This window comes from Mya arenaria, chromosome 11 (genome assembly GCF_026914265.1).
Source record: "Mya arenaria isolate MELC-2E11 chromosome 11, ASM2691426v1".
Taxonomy (NCBI): domain Eukaryota; kingdom Metazoa; phylum Mollusca; class Bivalvia; order Myida; family Myidae; genus Mya; species Mya arenaria.
The window spans coordinates 71,189,296-71,208,038 of NC_069132.1; the positions used below are offsets into that span (position 1 = coordinate 71,189,296).

General features: G+C 36.3%; 2 protein-coding genes across 2 annotated transcripts; one reads left to right on the plus strand and one right to left on the minus strand.

The window, feature by feature from the left end:
• Nucleotides 1-807: 807 nt before the first annotated feature.
• Nucleotides 808-13,139, minus strand: LOC128207139 (cyclin-dependent kinase 2-interacting protein-like). The gene is made up of 5 exons (XM_052909911.1): nt 13,007-13,139; nt 4,673-4,832; nt 4,335-4,428; nt 4,034-4,160; nt 808-3,768 (listed from the first exon to the last, which is right to left on the minus strand). The coding sequence occupies exons 1-5, from the start codon at nt 13,092-13,094 to the stop codon at nt 3,569-3,571; spliced, it is 669 nt and encodes a 222-aa protein (XP_052765871.1). The 5' UTR covers nt 13,095-13,139; the 3' UTR covers nt 808-3,568.
• LOC128207138 (uncharacterized) lies at nt 6,102-8,062 on the plus strand. Its single transcript, XM_052909909.1, has 2 exons — nt 6,102-6,318; nt 6,368-8,062. The coding sequence occupies exon 2, from the start codon at nt 6,613-6,615 to the stop codon at nt 7,366-7,368; it is 756 nt and encodes a 251-aa protein (XP_052765869.1). The 5' UTR covers nt 6,102-6,318; nt 6,368-6,612; the 3' UTR covers nt 7,369-8,062.
• Nucleotides 13,140-18,743: the final 5,604 nt, after the last annotated feature.

The following is an 18,743-nucleotide window of genomic DNA, read 5'->3' on the forward strand; positions in this document are numbered from 1 at the left end:
GCATTTGGTGGTGATTTAACCAGCAGTTTGTCTCTGTAGGGCGAGGTTTTACCTGGGATTGGCTGGACCAAAAATCTAAGTCCCCGCTATTCCCAAGTGGTTACAATTGATTAGTACGTAAGAAACTTCATTCTGAAAAGGCTTCATTGGTGAACAAAGCCACTGACTTCAGTATTAGAATTAGTTGTTCATTACTTTTGACATAATTTTATATGATGAGTTCTGCAATACACTGTCTAAAACTGTAAAGAAGTTGTGTGAGATTTATAAATATAAAAGTATATCAAGTTTAATTTGATTTTGTGAAATTTTTATGCTTATTGCGACAGTGGTGTCACAGTAATCCATTGTTTCCTTACTCTTTATAGACTGCATCAACGCAAGGTGTTTTGGGTGTGATGCGGGTATGAAATTGTCATTATACAACCTGTGTTTGATTTGCATTTATGAGAGAAAAAATGTATTACATGCACTATTAACTTAATTAAGGTATTATTTTTCCAGTAAAATGTTTTGAAAAGTATATGCTGTTAAAGTGACACTCTTATTCAAAATCAATACATCCACATGTACAAACATCAATTAAGATTAAGAAACCTTTTACAACTTACTAAATAATTCATTTATGAAAAAAAAAATACTGATAACAAGATTGTAACTGTGCTTTTAATAGCAGAAAGTGCAAAAATATTAAATGATTGGTGAATGCTAAATGATTTACTGTGGTCTACTATAGTCGAATAAGGTAGAAATACTGTGTTTTATGCTCATTTCTTTCAAATTAAACTCGGCATCCTTGGTAAGAACTATTGTTTTCAACATTTATTCATCGTTTTTGGAATATTAAAACAATATATTAATAATGGTAAATCTCATTTGGTAATAGTGCATCTTTAACTCAAATAACCATTGATCAGAACCCATGCATGATTGGCCATGAATTTATTGCTTGTCAAAGCGAATCATTCTTAAACTAAACTGTAGTCAAATGAGCCAAGGAGAGTCTAAGAGGCTAGATAGTAAAAATATGGCCCACATGTGCATTAAACATCCGTTAAAATCAATAACAACCCACAATATGACGAAATAAAGGTTACCTTCACAGGCTGCCTAACAGAGGACAAAGGTGAGAGCATATACAAAACACACAGTATTGTAGTTGCAACATGAGATTTACATATATTTCATGTTAAACAGATGGTATACATAGATTGTTTACTTTACATCTGTATTATTATTTTTATTACACATTAAAGAGTAGACATCATTTAAATTACTGACAATACAGTTTGAAAATTATGCCCAATTAAAGTTTGTTAAGCTTGCCTTTCACATTATTAACGTCAAATGGACCAATGTATTATAGATTATATATGGTTCTTTAGATGGGAACAAATTGCATTCATCCCTTGAACACCTTGCATACAAACTTGTTTATCAAGAGTTTGTTTGTAAAAGGGAAGTAATTTGGGAACAACAGGTCACAGAGTAGTTGTTCTTAAAATGTGTTAAGTTTACATCGCTATCCGCCCAATTCTAATTTTCTTTTTGCCTTGAACAAAAAAAATCTTGTTTGTAAATGGAGGCAATTTTTGAAGAACAAGTCTCAGAGTGAGCTTGTTTGCCTGTCATTCTGTTGGTTTCCAAGGCGTAAAGACAATAACTCATGAAAATGTTGACTGATTTAAATATTATTGTGTGCATATGTTTAGTGCCATAAAATACAAAATGCCAGACTGACAGATTTAAATAATGTTTGGTTACACACAACTATTTTATATGTAGTTATATCCCATTTTTATGACCCCTATCGAAGAAGAGGGGGTAAATTGCTTTGCACATGTCCGTCGGTTGTATCGTTGGTAAACCAAAGCTTGTCGGAGAGATAACTCAACAATTCCTGGACCTATGGTCATCAAACTTGACATGAAGGTTGGGCCTGACCAGTAGATGCCCCTATTGATTTAAGGGGTCATCGGGTCAAAGTGACCTTATATGCTAAAAGGTTGTCTGAGTGATAACTCAACAATGCCTGCACCCATGGCCCTCAGACTTGACTTCGAGAACGGGCCTGACCAGTAGATGACCCCTATTGATTGATCGGATCAAAGGTCAAGGTCACAATGATCTTGAAGGCAAAAAGCTAGTCTGTGTGACAACTCGACCATGCCTGCACCCATGGCCCTCAAACTTGACATTTAGGTTGGTGGTGACCAATAGATGACCCCTATTGATTTTGAGTTCATAGGTCAAAGGTCATGGTCACAACTCATATAGGACATTCAAGCTAGGAGGATACATGTTTATCAGTCATCACCTGAACATGATTAAAAACAGCACCTACTTTCCTCACACTTTGAGTGGTCATAATCTTTAGACTGCCTCAAAGGCATCCAATGTCAATGACAAATCAGCTGTCATTTCAGTCCATGCATATTTCATTCAATTGTCCAAATATTCCTGACAACATGGCACAAAAAGAGGGGCATAATGTTTGACAAACATCTCTTGTAAACTTAGAATTGACTCTCCAGATCAACAGACAATAACCTATGGCAGTTACAACAGAATGGTTTTAAATTATGTTGGGTACACTGGTTTAAAACTATAAAATACAGGTCAATATCCACTGGTTACAGCTATTAATATATAAGGCAGTAATGGCCTCTTTCCAACTTACAATGACGATAACTCCTATAAAAGCATATTTTCATATAATTATTTCCAAATATAAATAGTTTGCCATTACTGTATCCAGGCATTGAGTGAGGATAGTGGTCAATCCTGTAACAGCTCTGTTTATTTGTATTAGACAGAAGTTCAACATGTGAGATATTAATGCCTCAAGTTTCATCAAATACCTTATTAACAAGTTGTGATTTCAATTAATTCAAATTCTTGAATTTGAGTCAATTCATGAAGGGCCATAATTATAACAATAGTTATGTTAGAATTTAGGTTCTTGTCATAAAACTTAAAAAAAAATTCTTCAATGGTTTTCAAGTTGTTATTAAAGAAAAAAACATAAAACATGTGGACAGACAGTCAGTCAGCTTGAAAACCATAGGGCACCCGCAAATTATGTAACAGTCATTCAACCATCAAGGGCAACACTATGGTTCACATATTTTGTTCATACATTTGTTTATAAATTCAACATTGATAACAAAAGTAACTATGAAGACTCTTGTTCCTTTTAATCTTCCTATGTGTGTTTCTGTTTTATCTCCTTGTGTACACATAATTAACATCCAATAGCTAGTCTGTGTCTAGTTAGATTCTGTCAATAAGATTTTTGTTCCCTCTTGTCTTTTTCTTGCACGCAGTTACAGAAATGTCAAGTTTGGTAGTTTAATAGAGTCAACATCATTGTTTGTTGGTAAAAAGCTAGTTTCCTAGAACATGTTCAAGATCTATAATAATGTCCTGCAGTAGTATTTTAGCTGTATCCGTAAAAAAAACAATGTGGTGAGTCCAACTTCCAGCGAACAGATTGAAAGATCTGTGTTTGGTATTTAACAGTTGCATTTAGACACAGCAACTATTAAAATGTAAATGTGAACTACTTTCAAGTCTTGTGTCCAGTCTCCAGTAGCAGGCTCTCCAAATTAATGTCAGTGCTGGGTTCTACGTGGGGCTGGTGGAGCCAGGATGCTGTGTAGAACATCAGGGTGTTCCTGTCTGCAGCAAAACAGATGTTCTCCGCTATACATCGCTTAAGCTGCAGCTCCGCGCTGTACATTGTCTCGATCTCCTCAAACACCTCAGCTGAAGCCATATAAACAAAAATTATGCATATGTAGCTCTTCACCTGCTACACATGTACCTGGGTCAACATCAAGCTAAACTGACTTAAGTTTTTAAGATTTTCTTACAAAATATTTTTAATGACAAGAGGCAGAAAATGTCACCTTCAAATTTTAAATTAAAGTGTTATAAATGGTTTAGAAACAACTAGTTTTCCATTTGAGATATAATGATTGTTTAATATATGCATGGTCAAAGCAAATTGATGAGATACCATTAACCTTACCAAATCTATGTGTTGGCCATGACTGAAAGAAGATGTGTTCTCTGTCATCTGATTGGTTGAAACTCTCAAGCTCTGACACACCTCTCGCCATCTCCACCAATCCAGAAAGCCTAGACAACACCTTCTCCTAGAGATGAGAACATTTGTGGTTTGTTGATAGTGCTGATATTATGAAGAATATTAAGAATTTTATTGTCATCTGTTCATACATTGTCAGTTAATTTGTTAAAAAAACTGTTCCAGTACTTGATTAAGAAATGTTCTGACTTACAACAGCATGCAAACTAAAAGTGAGACAAACCATTTTAACAAACACTGAGTAGAGTTTGTCACAGAGCGGCATGAGTGCTTCAGGAAGCAGGTCGTGGGAAGTGGTGTCCTCATTTTTACTCAGTCTGAAAACAGAAAAAATATTATTAGATAACGTTACATCTTTTTTCTTCTGCTTGAAGAGATGCATTTACAAACTGTGCATTGGTGCATTCAATTTAACAAATATAATATAAAAACATTGTGTCAGCTTGGTTACAGCCTAAGTCATAGGTTATATTTCATTCCAATCGAAACAATTGACTCAGAACTAAATTTAAAAAAAAGAAATTTAAAAATCATAGCCAAGTATTTTTTTATGTAAATTACATTTTGTCTAGCTTGATATTTGCAATTTCATTGACAATGTCAACTCCATCAGTGTTGAGTGATCGCCACTTCTGCAGCTGATTGTAAATATCTGCTGCTCCATCCTTCAGCTTTCGAGCACTGCCCGTCAGGTTCCCTTGTTGCCTGGGAGATGGTACGCCTGAAAATATCCCTTTTTATTCAGGTTTGCTTTAACTCCAATGCACTGTATCTCACATTTCATATCCAAATCACTGAAATTTACAGCTGTAGTCTAGCACATGATTTCACAGTTAGCTAACAAATTATACAATAGGTAGGCGGAGTATAAGTATTTAAAGCCAGAGTGGCTCTGTTTTGGCCTGGGTATTTATTTAAATTTACAAATAAAAAGAAACTAACAGAACATAAACATTAGAATGATGACAACATTTCCTACAATGTTGATAAATTCTGATGCAATTATAAAGTGAAAGAAAGAGTGTTTGAACCTTGTACCTTTCTATCCGCAGATGACACCACAACTGTGTCACTACACAAGCTAGCTCAACAGCAAGGCTGTTGAAAGTGATCTATCAGTATATGGCTTTCACCACAATTATATTTTGTGTTTATATGTATCATAAAACCAAATGAAATTATCTGTATCCTATGTTTCTACGGTATGGATATGGTCCCCATCTGCAGACTGATTTCTGTTGTGGGTGCAATTAAGTTAAAAGCATAAAATTAAATTCCCAAAATATTTATATGACATTTAATTTTGAAAGACTAATGTGTCCATACTCAAGGTGCTTTTAACTCGATGGTAAATGCAGCACAGCTATTTTAAGCATCCCCATTGGACCTGATTGTTCCGCTATCACAAACTATACACAATCTAAATTGTTATCAAACCTTTATTGACCCTTTCGCTCAATGTTTATTTGGACAAATAAGCATCAATTAAAATCACTATTTTATCATTAGCCTAATGGCTAACACTGACTGGTGCAAGTCAGTGCCTTCCTTTTATTTGTCTCTGAATGTTAATTATTGTTGCAAAGATGGTTTATATGCCCCTGTTTATAGCTAGTCCATATAAACAGCTGTTTAAGTATCTTTGACAAATTTTGTTTTGGAAGGGGAACATAATGCCAAAATGTTAAAAAAAATATCTTAACGAGCATATAGTCTAAAATAATAGACGTGTTATACGGGATTCTTCCAATCCCTAACGTCTAAACGGGAATGTGCAAAAAACGGGGGTGTTTTAAAAATATTGAAATTGTTTTAAGTGAAGTATTTTATGGTTGAAATTGATCATAAAGACTTATATTCATATTTTACCATGTAAGTGAAATGTTATTTTGCACTAAACAAGCATTTAATGCATTAAAACAAGTTGTTTACCTTTACAATAAAACGAAAGTTGATAAGAGGATTACTAGATATATAATTAAGTGTTTGTCTATTTTCAGATCTTGATCATTGTCAACAGAAGTTATTAAAGTGCTCAAGACAAATAGAGGCATTCTTATTTATGATCAAGATCGAGCCACCGCTGCGTCACAATGACGGAAGTACAGTGCCCGTTCCCTGGTTGTGAATATAAGACTGCTGATCTGGATGTACCAAACGTAGCAGCACTCATCACAGCTCACAGCGTCGTTCATACAGCCGCACCTGTAGCACCTGCAGCAGCTCCTCCAGCAGCCCTTGCTAAAGTAGAGCGAGTTCGAAGACCTACCATTACCGCCGCGGGAACAAGCGAGGATTGGGCTTACTTTCAGTCACGATGGTCTGACTACGTCGACGCCACCTAAGTAGATGGTCGTGATAAGGTGATTCAATTACTTGAATGTTGCGATGAACCACTCCATAAAGACCTCACACGGTCAGCAGGTGGCAGCCTCAAGGACAAAACTGAAGCAGAAGTACTGGCTGCCATCCGTAAACTGGCTGCACGGGAAGAAAATACAATGGTTGCCAGAGTGACTTTACATAATATGCGACAGGATCGTGATGAGACAGTGAGAAGCTTTGGTGCCCGTCTTCGCGGACAAGCTGACATATGTAAATTTGTAATTCCGTGTCCTGGTTGTGATTCAAATGTGAACTATACAGACGCAATCATGCGTGATGTGCTATCTAGAGGCATCGCAGATCCAGAAATTCAACTTGACCTTCTAGGTGATAAAAATCAGGACATGACTCTAGAAGAAGTGTTTCAGTTTGTTGAAACGAAAGAGGCTGGAAAGAGATCTGCGTCGAGACTCCTGGATATCCATTCTGTGGAAGCAGCTAGCAGTTATAAGAGAACAAAACAGACATCCAGCAAAGCGGATCCAGATATTTGTTCATACTGTGGCAAACGCGGACATGGTAAGAAGAGCATAGCACGTATCCGCAAAACTCAGTGCCCAGCATATGATCATAAGTGTGAACTTTGTAATCGTGAACAACATTTTGAAAACGTTTGCCGCCCTCAAGCCACAAGACCACATGATCATGAAAGTGCTGTATTTGATGCCTTGTGTATGCTATCTGACCATTCTATGAACAAACAGAAGTTGAATACAAGTGATGAAGTGTACACACCTATTGACAGAGACAAATCAAATGCAAGTGATAAAGTGTGCTCAGTTAGAAAGAGTGACCACAATGTACCTATTGATCACCATGTGGGATCCTTGGATCTTGGATCCACCAAAATTCAAAGCCGCAACCATTTGTAAATGTGACTGTTCGAACTCTGCCTGCTGACTACACTGCATTTGGTTTAGATTCAAAGGTACGCCCTTGCACAGCTGTCATACCTGCAATGGCAGACACTGGATGCCAAAGCTGTTTAGCTGGACTTAAGGTTATTCACCGGCTAGGTTTACGTGAATCTGATATAATACCAGTGACTATGCGTATGCATACTGCTAACAACAACGGGATCAAAATCCTTGGTGCAACGTTACTACGCATATCTAGCAATGACTCCGAAGGGAATGCAGTTGAAACAAGACAGATGACCTACGTGACTGATTCTTCTGACAAGCTGTTTTTGAGCAAAGAGGCATGTGTTGCACTTGGAATCATCTCTGATGACTTCCCCGAAGTGCGTGTTCTGTCACAACATAGTGCTGCCGTCACCGATGGAAATACGACTGCCCCCTGTGGATGTCCTGAACGACGACAGCCTCCACCACTTCCAAGAGCCTTACCATTTCCAGCCACGAATGAAAATCGTGAAAAGCTACAGGATTACCTTTTCAGGCACTTTAAATCCAGCACGTTCAACACCTGTGAGCATCAGCCGCTGCCTCTCATGGACTGTCCACCAATGAAACTAATGGTTGATCCTGATGCCAAACCTGTCGCTCATCACACACCTGTACCGGTCCCCCTACATTGGCGAGATGCTGTCAAGGAAGGACTTGATCAAGATGTCCGCTTAGGTGTCATTGAGCCAGTTCCAGTAGGAGATCCAGTCACATGGTGCCACAGAATGGTGATTTGTGCCAAAAAGAATGGGAAACCGAGGCGTACTGTTGACTTCCAAGCTCTCAACACTTATGCTACACGTGAAACTCACCATACACCTTCCCCGTTTCTACAAGCACGATCAGTTCCACCTGGAAAAAAAAAACGGTCTTTGATGCGTGGAATGGTTACCACAGTGTCCCAATCCGTGAGGAAGATCGCCACTTAACCACCTTCATAACACCCTGGGAAAGATACCGTTACAAAACTGCACCTCAGGGTTATATCGCGTCGGGTGATGGTTACACTAGAAGATACGACGAGATTGTTGCTGATATTCCAAACAAGACCAAATATGTTGATGATGCCTTGTTGTGGACTGACACCATTGAGGACAGTTTCTACCAAGCAGCCCATTGGCTTGATGTTTGCGGTCAGAACGGTATTATCCTGAACCCTGAAAAGTTTGTGTTCGGAGCAGACACGGTAGAGTTCGCTGGCTTTGAGATTTCTCCAGGTAACGTCAGACCCTGTACAAGATACATGCGTGCTATTCAGGATTTTCCTACACCGAAGAATATAACTGATGTTCGCTCTTGGTTTGGCCTTGTGAATCAGGTCTCATATGCGTTGAGCATGGCTGACAGGATGCTTCCATCCCGAAATCTTCTGAAACCAGGTACACCTTTTACATGGGATGACAACTAGTGTTTGAAAATCGGACTACATCTGCTATCGATAATAGAATCGAATCGAACCAAGCATTTCGATTTACTATCGGACGATAATCGAAAGTTCATACCATCAGTAAGGAATACATTCTTTATACATAGTATCATCATGATCATTTAAATGGTTAAACCTGATATCAGTACGTGTGATGCTATAGTCATGCTTTTTACAACAGTAAGTAAATTTCCATAACCTCTTTCTGTCTTTAATAACTTAACGGAAAAACATAAACACAACACATACTTAAGATTGCAAAATGATGCACACCGCATCAAGTAAGTTATCTTAGCATTTTATCCATGTAAGATTTGTGAACCACCTTAACATTCAATGACCTGTTATATTGAACATTTCATTAGAAAATAGTTAATTACAAACGATACCAAAATAGGTTTCAAAAACAGAATGCATCAGCCGGGATCCCCGGTATTTGCAAGTAAGAACGGACCCACTACACCATAGAGACAGGATACTGAAGAAGGTTTTATGAAATATATAAACAATTAAAAACAATTTGTAATTTTTGGAGAGTTTGTAAGCTTTTAAGCAAAAGTGTTTACATTCAGCGCATTTGTGTAAGAGAGTGACCTCCCTTGTTAAAATGAACTCAACAAGAATTTACCGGAAAGAAAAGTTGACTTTTACTCGACTGTACCCAAAACAAAAAATACGTAGTTACCGGAAGTAACGTTAGCGACATCGATTTTGGACAGACACTATCGATTGTCGCCGACATAGCATTGCCAGCGACAATTTATCTATTTACTCGATAATCGTTTCATCATTAATGACAACCTTCAGAAACTTTTTGAAGAATCAAAAACTGTGATTGCTAGCGACATTGTAGAAGGAGTTAAGATCTTCGACCCAACCAAACCTACTTGCCTGGCTACGGACTGGTCCAAAACTGGAGTTGGATTCTGGTTATAACAGAAACACTGTTCCTGTTCCAAAGTTGAGCCATTCTGCTGTCCCTCTGAATGGAAGATCACACTTGTTGGCAGCAGATTCACTCATCCAGCAGAGTCTCGTTACGCACCGATTGAAAGGGAGGCTCTGGCGGTTGTAGATGTCCTTGACAAGTCCAGGTACTTTGTCCTCGGTTGCTCTAATCTCATAATTGCCGTTGATCACAAACCACTTCTTCAACGACAGAGCACTGGAAGACATCTCAAATACACGTCTGCGAAACCTCAAGGAAAAGACTCTACCCTACAAGTTCCAAATGATACACATCCCAGGGGTAAAGAATCGTGCTACAGACTGCTTATCGAGGCATCCCATCAACGAGCCTGTTCAACTTGTCTTACCTGATGATGTTGCGACGGTAGATGCTGACTACTCTCATGAAGTTTACAGTTCCTCAGTCCTATCTGGTTTAAGAGCACATGACTACGAGCCGCAGGATACAGAAGAGTGTGTAGTGTCAGCTGCCACCACGTCCTTAAACACCCTTAGTGTAAAGTCAGTCACATGGGATAGAGTACGCGTTGCTACTGCTAGTGATACGGATTTACTTACTCTGACTGAACTCATTGAGTCTGGAATGCCAGAATTTCGCCACGAGATGCCAGAAGCACTGACGGATTTCTTCCAGTTTCGTAATGAACTATCCACGGTTGATGGAGTCATCATGTACAAAGACCGTGTCGTTATTCCATACTCTCTCAGAGACGAGGTTCTGGAGGCCCTCAATGCAGCCCATCAAGGAGTTTCGTCCAAGATTGCGAGAGCTGAATCCTGTTTTTTGGCCAGGTATCACACCTGCAATTACTGCTCTTCGTGCCAGTTGCAATCAATGCAACCGTAGTGCTGCATCGAACCCTTGTGCTCCTCCGATCACGCCTACAACCCCGGAATATTCATTTCAGTGTTTGTGTGCAGACTACTTCACTTACAGAGAACACAATTATTTAGTAATTGTGGATCGGTATTCCAACTGGCCCATTGTTGAGAGTCATTCGGTGGTGCCCAGGGACTCGTCTCTTGTTTGAGGCGAGTATTTGTTACGTATGGTATTCCTGACGAGCTTGCTCCTCAATTCACTGCTACTATCACACGTCAGTTTTTACAAGACTGGGGTGTCCATCATCGCCTATCTTCAGTGGCATTCCCTCACAGCATCTGCAGAGCAGAGATTGGTGTCAAGACAGTCAAGCGTCTTCTCATGAATAATACCACAGAATCTGGCAACATCGACACAGATGCATTTCAGCGAGCAATGTTACAATATCGCAATACACCGGATAGGGACACAAAACTATCCCCAGCCATGTGTATCTTCGGCCGCCCTATCAGAGACTTCATTCCCATTCCTCCAGGGAAATACAAACCACACGAGACTTGGAACTCAACAGCCATTGCCCGTGAAGAAGCACTAAGAAATAGACATATGCGCTGTGCTGAACGACTGACTGAGCATACTAAGAGACTACCACCCCTTGCAGTAGGCGATCATGTCCGGATTAAAAATCAAATGGGTTCCCATCCCCGGAAATGGGACAAGACAGGCATGGTCATTGAGGTTTGCCAGTATGATCAATATGTTGTGAGAGTGGATGGTTCCAGACGGGTTACACTGCGCAACAGAAAATTTCTGCGTAAATACTGCCCAGTACAACTTCCCACACACAGACTTACAATTGATGATGACATGGCGATTCCAACAGCTGTTCGGAGCCCTACAGGAAACATCCGTCTGCCTCCCAAGCCCGAGGAACCCAACTGTACTGGTAGAGTTCAAACCCCAGCTGAAACTCAACCCATATCAACGCCTATTATACAAGAGCCAATTCAGACACCTTCCGTGTCTAAGCCAGATCAGACGCCCATCACGAACCTCCAGAAGTCGCCTGCAGCCCAGCATACTCGACGCCAATTGACCTATGGTAGTACACCCATACCAGATAACCACCTGACCACTAGTCCGTATTCAACATGTCAGGAGCAGGCCATGCCGTCAACTGACCCGCCTTCAACACCTAGACGTTCTGGCAGGACAAGGCGTGCACCACAGTGGCAAACAGACTATATTTTGCCATAGAAATACTCTGTTATTGTGTAGTGGAAGAGACTATTTTATGGACCAAGTTTACGTGATACCAGATAATAATTATGGGAGTGAATTATTAACATAATCATCCTCTTGATTTAATTGTAGTGTATTTACAAGTTACAAAGACATTGTTAATAACACTGACAAACAGGACTGGTGTATTCTTCCACGTATAGAGACAGCTGACATAGTTACTACGCATAGTTATAATTTGTGTTTGTTCTACATTTTTCTTTTTATAAAATCAGTCTTTGACACTCTTTCATCAACATTTCAGGCCTAAAGACTTGGGGGGAGATAGAGGATTACTAGATATATAATTAAGTGTTTGTCTATTTTCAGATCTTGATCATTGTCAATAGAAGTTATTAAAGTGCTCAAGACAAATAGAGGCATTCTTATTTAGTTGACTGACACAGAAAATCAATTATGCCAAGGGGCACAACTCGATACAATCGTAATAACTCGGCCTCCTCCGACAAAGCTTCGCGATAGACCTCGTTATACAATCCTAACAACTCGGCCATGGCCGAAATGTTCCGAGCGATTTAAAACTGTGCCCTGAAGCCTTGCAGGTGCCCTTCATGTATATATCGTTATGTTTTGACAGAATGAAATGAAGAAAAGCAGTCAAACTCATAATTATTAGTTGGATATTTATTTTTTGTGTACGGAACTAATATAAAATAACATTATCTGGTAATATGATATTTTATAGACCCATATGCTTTAACCCGGAATCCTGATCGGAACAACTACCCACTTTTGATACTAAACAATTTCTACATGAAGGATTTGCCATATCAGAAATCTAAAAAAAATCCGTCAACGTACAATTATTTGGACTAAACGAGCATAGTGGCTATGTTTATGCTGCTACCAGTGCAATATTATTTTCTTATCAAATTTATTTCATGCCATAACTTATCATGAATGATAGGTTTTTCAAAATGTTCAGAAGAATTAAAATTGATTACATCAAATATGCAGCTAATGGGTTTTAAGAAGACATTGTCCGAAATAAAAATGTCCGGGTACTACGAATTATACAATTACTGGAGCATGTTTTGGGGTTAAAGAATTTTAAATAACCTTTTAAAAGTAACAAAACGTACTTATTTTAACCGGCGAGAATGATTCTGATTCAACAGGTGCTGTTTCAGTGGAAAATGAAGAAGATTTTGACTTTGATTTTGGACCCATTATCTAAAACCAAGGAGGTCACTATAAAAGCTAGACTGGTACCCTTATTCTCTTTTCTACAAAAAGAGACCGGTATCAGCTAAACCCGGTGCGGGGTGATACAGGAATCCAGTGGATTTCACGTGAAATCCACTCAAAACGTGAAATCCACTCAGAACTCAGTAATTTTAATTAATAATTTATTTTTTTCGTATACATATTAGAAAGTGCCTCATGAAGGGTTTATATTTCAAATTTTATTGAAATTGGTAATAAAATAAAGAAGTTAGAGCAATTTTTCAATTTTTTTCCAAAAATAGATCGGAAATCGAGGTGAAATCCAGATTTCGATAAGTGAAATCCACTCATAACTCATTAATTTTAATAAATAATTTTCTGTTTTTGTATATTTATTAGAAAGTGCCTCAAAAAGGGTTTATATTTCAAATTTTATTGAAATTGGTCAAAAATGAAGAAGTAAGAGCAATTTTTCGAAAATAGATCGGAAATCGAGGTGAAAATCCAGTTTTCGAGAAGTGAAATCCACTCTTAACTCAGTTTTTTAATTAGTAATTTTTATTTTTTGTATACATTTGGAAAGTGCCTAATGAAGGGTTTACATTTCAAATTTTATTGAAATATATCAAGAAATGAAGAAGTTAAAGCAATTTTTCGGAAATCGAAGTGAAATCCACATTTTGACAAGTGAAATCCACTTTTTCAGACGTGAAATCCACTCATAACTCATTTATTTTTAACAAATTATTTTTTGTTAAACAAATAATTGAAAGGGCTTCATAATGGGTTTATATTTCAAATTTTATCCAAATTGATCCAAAAATAGAAAGTTGTAGACCTATTTTGAAAAAAGGTCGGAAATCGAAGTGAAATCCACATTTTGACAAGTGAAATCCACTTTTTGAGACGTGAAATCCACTCATAACTCATTTATTTTTAACATTTTTTTTTGTTGAACAAATAATTGAAAAGGCTACATACTGGGTTTATATTCAAATTTTATTCAAATTGATCCAAAAATAGGAAAGTTGAAGTTATATTGTGAGGGTGTTTTGTTGTGTATGCATAATTGTTTAATTTTTTTCATGATAAACACAACATCCATACACATCCAGGCCATACCACGTGGAGGCGCCCTCAATCATGGCCCTTTTTTACTTTCGAATTTGAAAATATTAAAAATTTAATAAATAATCCGAAAATTGTTTTGTTATTTGTTTATGACAGACATTTATTTATGGTTATTTATACATGAACATTGGTTGATATACGTAATCATAAAAAAAGAAACAAACAAATAACAACAGAGCAAAGTTACACCAAGTGAAATCATATGTTTAACTTGGTTTACAATAATGAGAGATAATGAAAAGGTATGCTCACAACAGTGAAGAAAAAATAATTACACAAAATAAACAATAGCAAAATATGAAAAAATATACACAGGTAAACTTGAACATAGCCCCATGTGAAAAATTTAAAATGGAATAATTCGTGAGGGTGTGCACTGCCACCCGTGCTGGGCTTCAATAGTGATTCTCGGCGTGTGCACACCAGAAAGGAGAAACTTCAAAGACAAATTTCTAAGCAAAAAAAGTTTCAACGCACATAGAAAACGCATCAATAATCTTGTTCGAAAAAGTGTACAATGCATTGAAATGAAGGACATAAGATTTCATAAGGACTATCACAGTGACATGGTGCACTACAACAACAAAGGACACATTAAATACTTGACGCCATCGGGAAACACATTACGTAATTTCACAGATTAATACGAGCTAAAAGCAATTATTGTGATGTTAGTTATAAATATGCTTATTGTTGTAGTAATAGTAGCAGAAGTTCGCAAATGTGCTTATAAAAACACGTAGTTATTAATTATTGTTGTTATATAGTTGTGTTATTTATGTTTTCAAATGTGCTTCATTCATTCATTTAAAGATGTAGTTATATCTATTCATGATTGTTAATGTACTTTTAAACTTATTATGAAATATATTTTTGAAATGAATAAATATTGCATTAACTCATATAAAACGTCTCCGTTTTCAATAATAAGCATATTATAAAATATGCTAAGATATATTACACTTACCGATTCAGTGCTGCTGTGTAGTTGTCCTCATCCCCGACACAAGCACACTTTATACACGCAAACTTGAGATGACGTTGGTCCCAAGACTTAAGCTCAAACTTGCCCATTTGACAACATGTACGATGGCACCACAACTTACAATTATCACAATAAATTGAGTCAAGTGCACATGCCTCAAGGCATACATTACACGGAAAGGTTCCATTTTATGAACAAACAGCAGAAATATACAGAACAATTAATTATCCTTTTAAATATCCAAATATAATAAACAAAATACACAGAAACAATTAATTATCCGTTTAAATATCAAATAATACGTATATCCAACACTACATGTTCATAGCATAAAAATAAAAACATAGCAATGACAATTGCCATTTCTGATACATTTTATACTTACCATATCTTCTCAATTCTTTTTCGACATAAAATAATTACTGCCATTGTACTAAATTCTTTAATTTTACCGCCAAGTATGTTTATGTCAACTTTCTCGGATATTTGATGTATCACCTTAACCGCTAAGTGCGAAAGGCGCGAAAGTAACGGCACGTGAGAGTCGTGATCCTCGTCTTTGATAGATATAGATCAAAGACAAGAGTAATTATTAAACGATATTATAGTACTAATATATTGGATAGTGGTTACTTACAGTAAAAACCACACCAAAATATTGCATCTCAACTGATTCAGATATTAGATCTAATGTTATATAAGAGATCACGACTAAAACAGATTAAATGATACTAATGTAAGTAAATAAAACATAAAAACATTAAAATATAATCATCGGACACAAACTCTACTGTATTAATATTAAGATACTTGATTGAATTTATTTCTTTACACTTAGTAGATTTCTTTCCCAAATATTGCATTTCACTTGTCAAAATGTGGATTTCACTTCGCTTTCAGATTTATTTTCAATATATTTATCTAACTTCTTCATTTTTTGACCAATTCCATTTAAATTTTAAATATAAATCGATGATAATGCCTTTTCAATTATTTGTTCAGCAAAAAAAAAAATTTGTTAAAAATAAATGAGTTATGAGTGGATTTCACGTCTGGAAAAGTGGATTTTTCTTGTCAAAATGTGGATTTCACTACGCTTTCAGATCAATTTTGAATATATTTATCAAACTTCTTCATTTTTGGACCAATTCCATTTAAATTTTAAATATAAACCTATGATAACACCTTTTCAATTATTTGTTCAACAGAAAAAATAATTTGTTAAAAATAAATGAGTTATGGGTGGATTTCACGTCTCAAAAAGTGGATTTCACTGTCAAAATGTGGATTTCACTTCGATTTCCAATCTTTTTTTCAAAATAGGTCTACAACTTTCTTATTTTTGGATCAATTTGGATAAAATTTGAAATATAAACCCATTATGAAGCCCTTTCAATTATTTGTTCAACAGAAAAAATAATTTGTTAAAAATAAATGAGTTATGAGTGGATTTCACGTCTGGAAAAGTGGATTTCACTTGTCAAAATTTCGATTTCACTTCGATTTCCGAAAAATTGCTCTAACTTCTTCATTTCTTGATATATTTCAATAAAATTTGAAATGTAAACCCTTTATTAGGCACTTTCCAAAATGTATACAAAAAATAAAATTACTTATTAATAAAACTGAGTTAAGAGTGGATTTCACTTCTCGAAAACTGGATTTCACCTCGATTTCCGATCTATTTCCGAAAAATTGCTCTTAATTCTTCATTTTTTGACCAATTTCAATAAAATTTGAAATATAAACCCTTTATGAGACACTTTCTATTAAATATACAAAAACAGAAAATTATTTATTAAAATTAATGAGTTATGAGTGGATTTCACTTATCGGAATCTGGATTTCACCTCGATTTCCGATCTATTTTTGGAAAAATTGCTCTAACTTCTTTATTTTTTGATCAATTTCAATAAAATTTGAAATATAAACCCTTCATGAGGCACTTTCTAATATGTATACGAAAAAAATAAATTATTAATTAAAATTACTGAGTTCTGAGTGGATTTCACGTTTTGAGTGGATTTCACGTGAAATCCACTGGATTCCTGTATCACCCCGCACCCAGCTAAACCAGGTGCCCGTCGTACAATCGAAAAGTATTCGGAATACGGGAACCAAATCAAAATGGCGGTGTAAGTAGTAAACAATCAGGAGAGCCGATGTAAAAAACGTTTTTGTTTTCCTTTGTATAAAATGTTGGTATATTGGTGTTATTCACTCCATTTCCGACGAATATACATAATCGAAATCTTATTTCTTTATTTGCCAAAATGACAAACTTAGTTGAATAATTATACTTCAGAAGTCGGTACCGTCTTTTTTGGGACAAAATTTGCATGTCACCTTGATACGTTTTTTGGATAAAATGTGTTATTTTTAACTATTCATTGCATGGCACATAGCATTTTTTAGATTTATTATACTTTTTTCTTTGATTATATATGACTATTCTTGACATTTTTAATAGTTTTGACATATGTGCCCTCACTTTTTTCGAATAGTTTGAGGTTTCAAAAATATGATAACTGCATAAAAATTATGTGCAAATTGTTATGTATACTTGTTTGATGTTTTTGCACATTTTCTAGGATTTTCTAATTTTATCTGTAGTTATTTGTATTATTATTGTAAACTTATAATCAAATTCCATGTACAGGACATTTTAAAACTAGAAAAGGTTCAGCGTCAGGCAGCCCGTTTTATAACTGGGAACTACAAGTCCAGAGAAGAAGGATGTGTATCAAACATGCTTGAATCTTTGAAACTTCATACTCTACAAGATCGACGAATGGGTAGCAGGCTGATCTTCTTCTATAAGGTGGCCGAGGGTTTGGTGCCAGCACTACCACCTACAGAGTTCCTACAGCCAGCTAGGCAAAGGAGGCAAACTAAAGCAACTAAATTTCAAGACTGTATTACAACAAACATTATTGACAGACAAGTGATCAATCATGATCGAGGATTCTTAATTCAACAGTGCAAAACTGAGCAGTTAAAACATTCATTCTTTGTCAAAACGTGTCAGGATTGGAACCATCTGGATAATAGTATAGTCCACGCACAGACAGTGGAGAGCTTTAGGGCTGCTCTCCATTTTGATTAAACGCCCCCCCCCCCCGGTGCGCTACGCCGTAACAGGCCCTGCACCGTACCTAAGCAGAAGCAGAAACATAGCATGTGATAACTGGTGATATTGGTAATAATGTGGATTTTTTAATGTTAGATCACAGGGAGCAGAAACAAATTATTTGTATATATTCTAGCCTAAAGGAATATAGATATATACATAAAGGACAGAATAAAAATAATTTGTTTCTGCCCCCTGTGTGTTGGACAAAATTTGTTTGAAGAAAAGTAACAACTTATATGTATCAGTGTGGACTATGCAGTCTATGCTCATTTTTACAAGTATCTTGAAATTCTATTTTATTGAATATTCACCATTATTTTATGAATAAAGATTTCAGTATTGATATTTGTAAAATCTTAAATTAATTTTGCTATTTTTATCAATAAGGGAATTTTTTTGGATT

Coding starts and splice junctions, on each gene's coding strand:
- LOC128207139 (XM_052909911.1), bottom strand. CDS start 13,094: ATGGGTCCAAAATCAAAGTCAAAATCTTCTTCATTTTCCACTGAAACA. Junction 4,161..4,334: donor ACTCAGTGTTTGTTAAAATG/GTTTGTCTCACT, acceptor TCTCATCTCTAG/GAGAAGGTGTTGTCTAGGCT. Junction 3,769..4,033: donor ATGGCCAACACATAGATTTG/GTAAGGTTAATG, acceptor ATATGGCTTCAG/CTGAGGTGTTTGAGGAGATC.
- LOC128207138 (XM_052909909.1), top strand. CDS start 6,613: ATGGTTGCCAGAGTGACTTTACATAATATGCGACAGGATCGTGATGAG.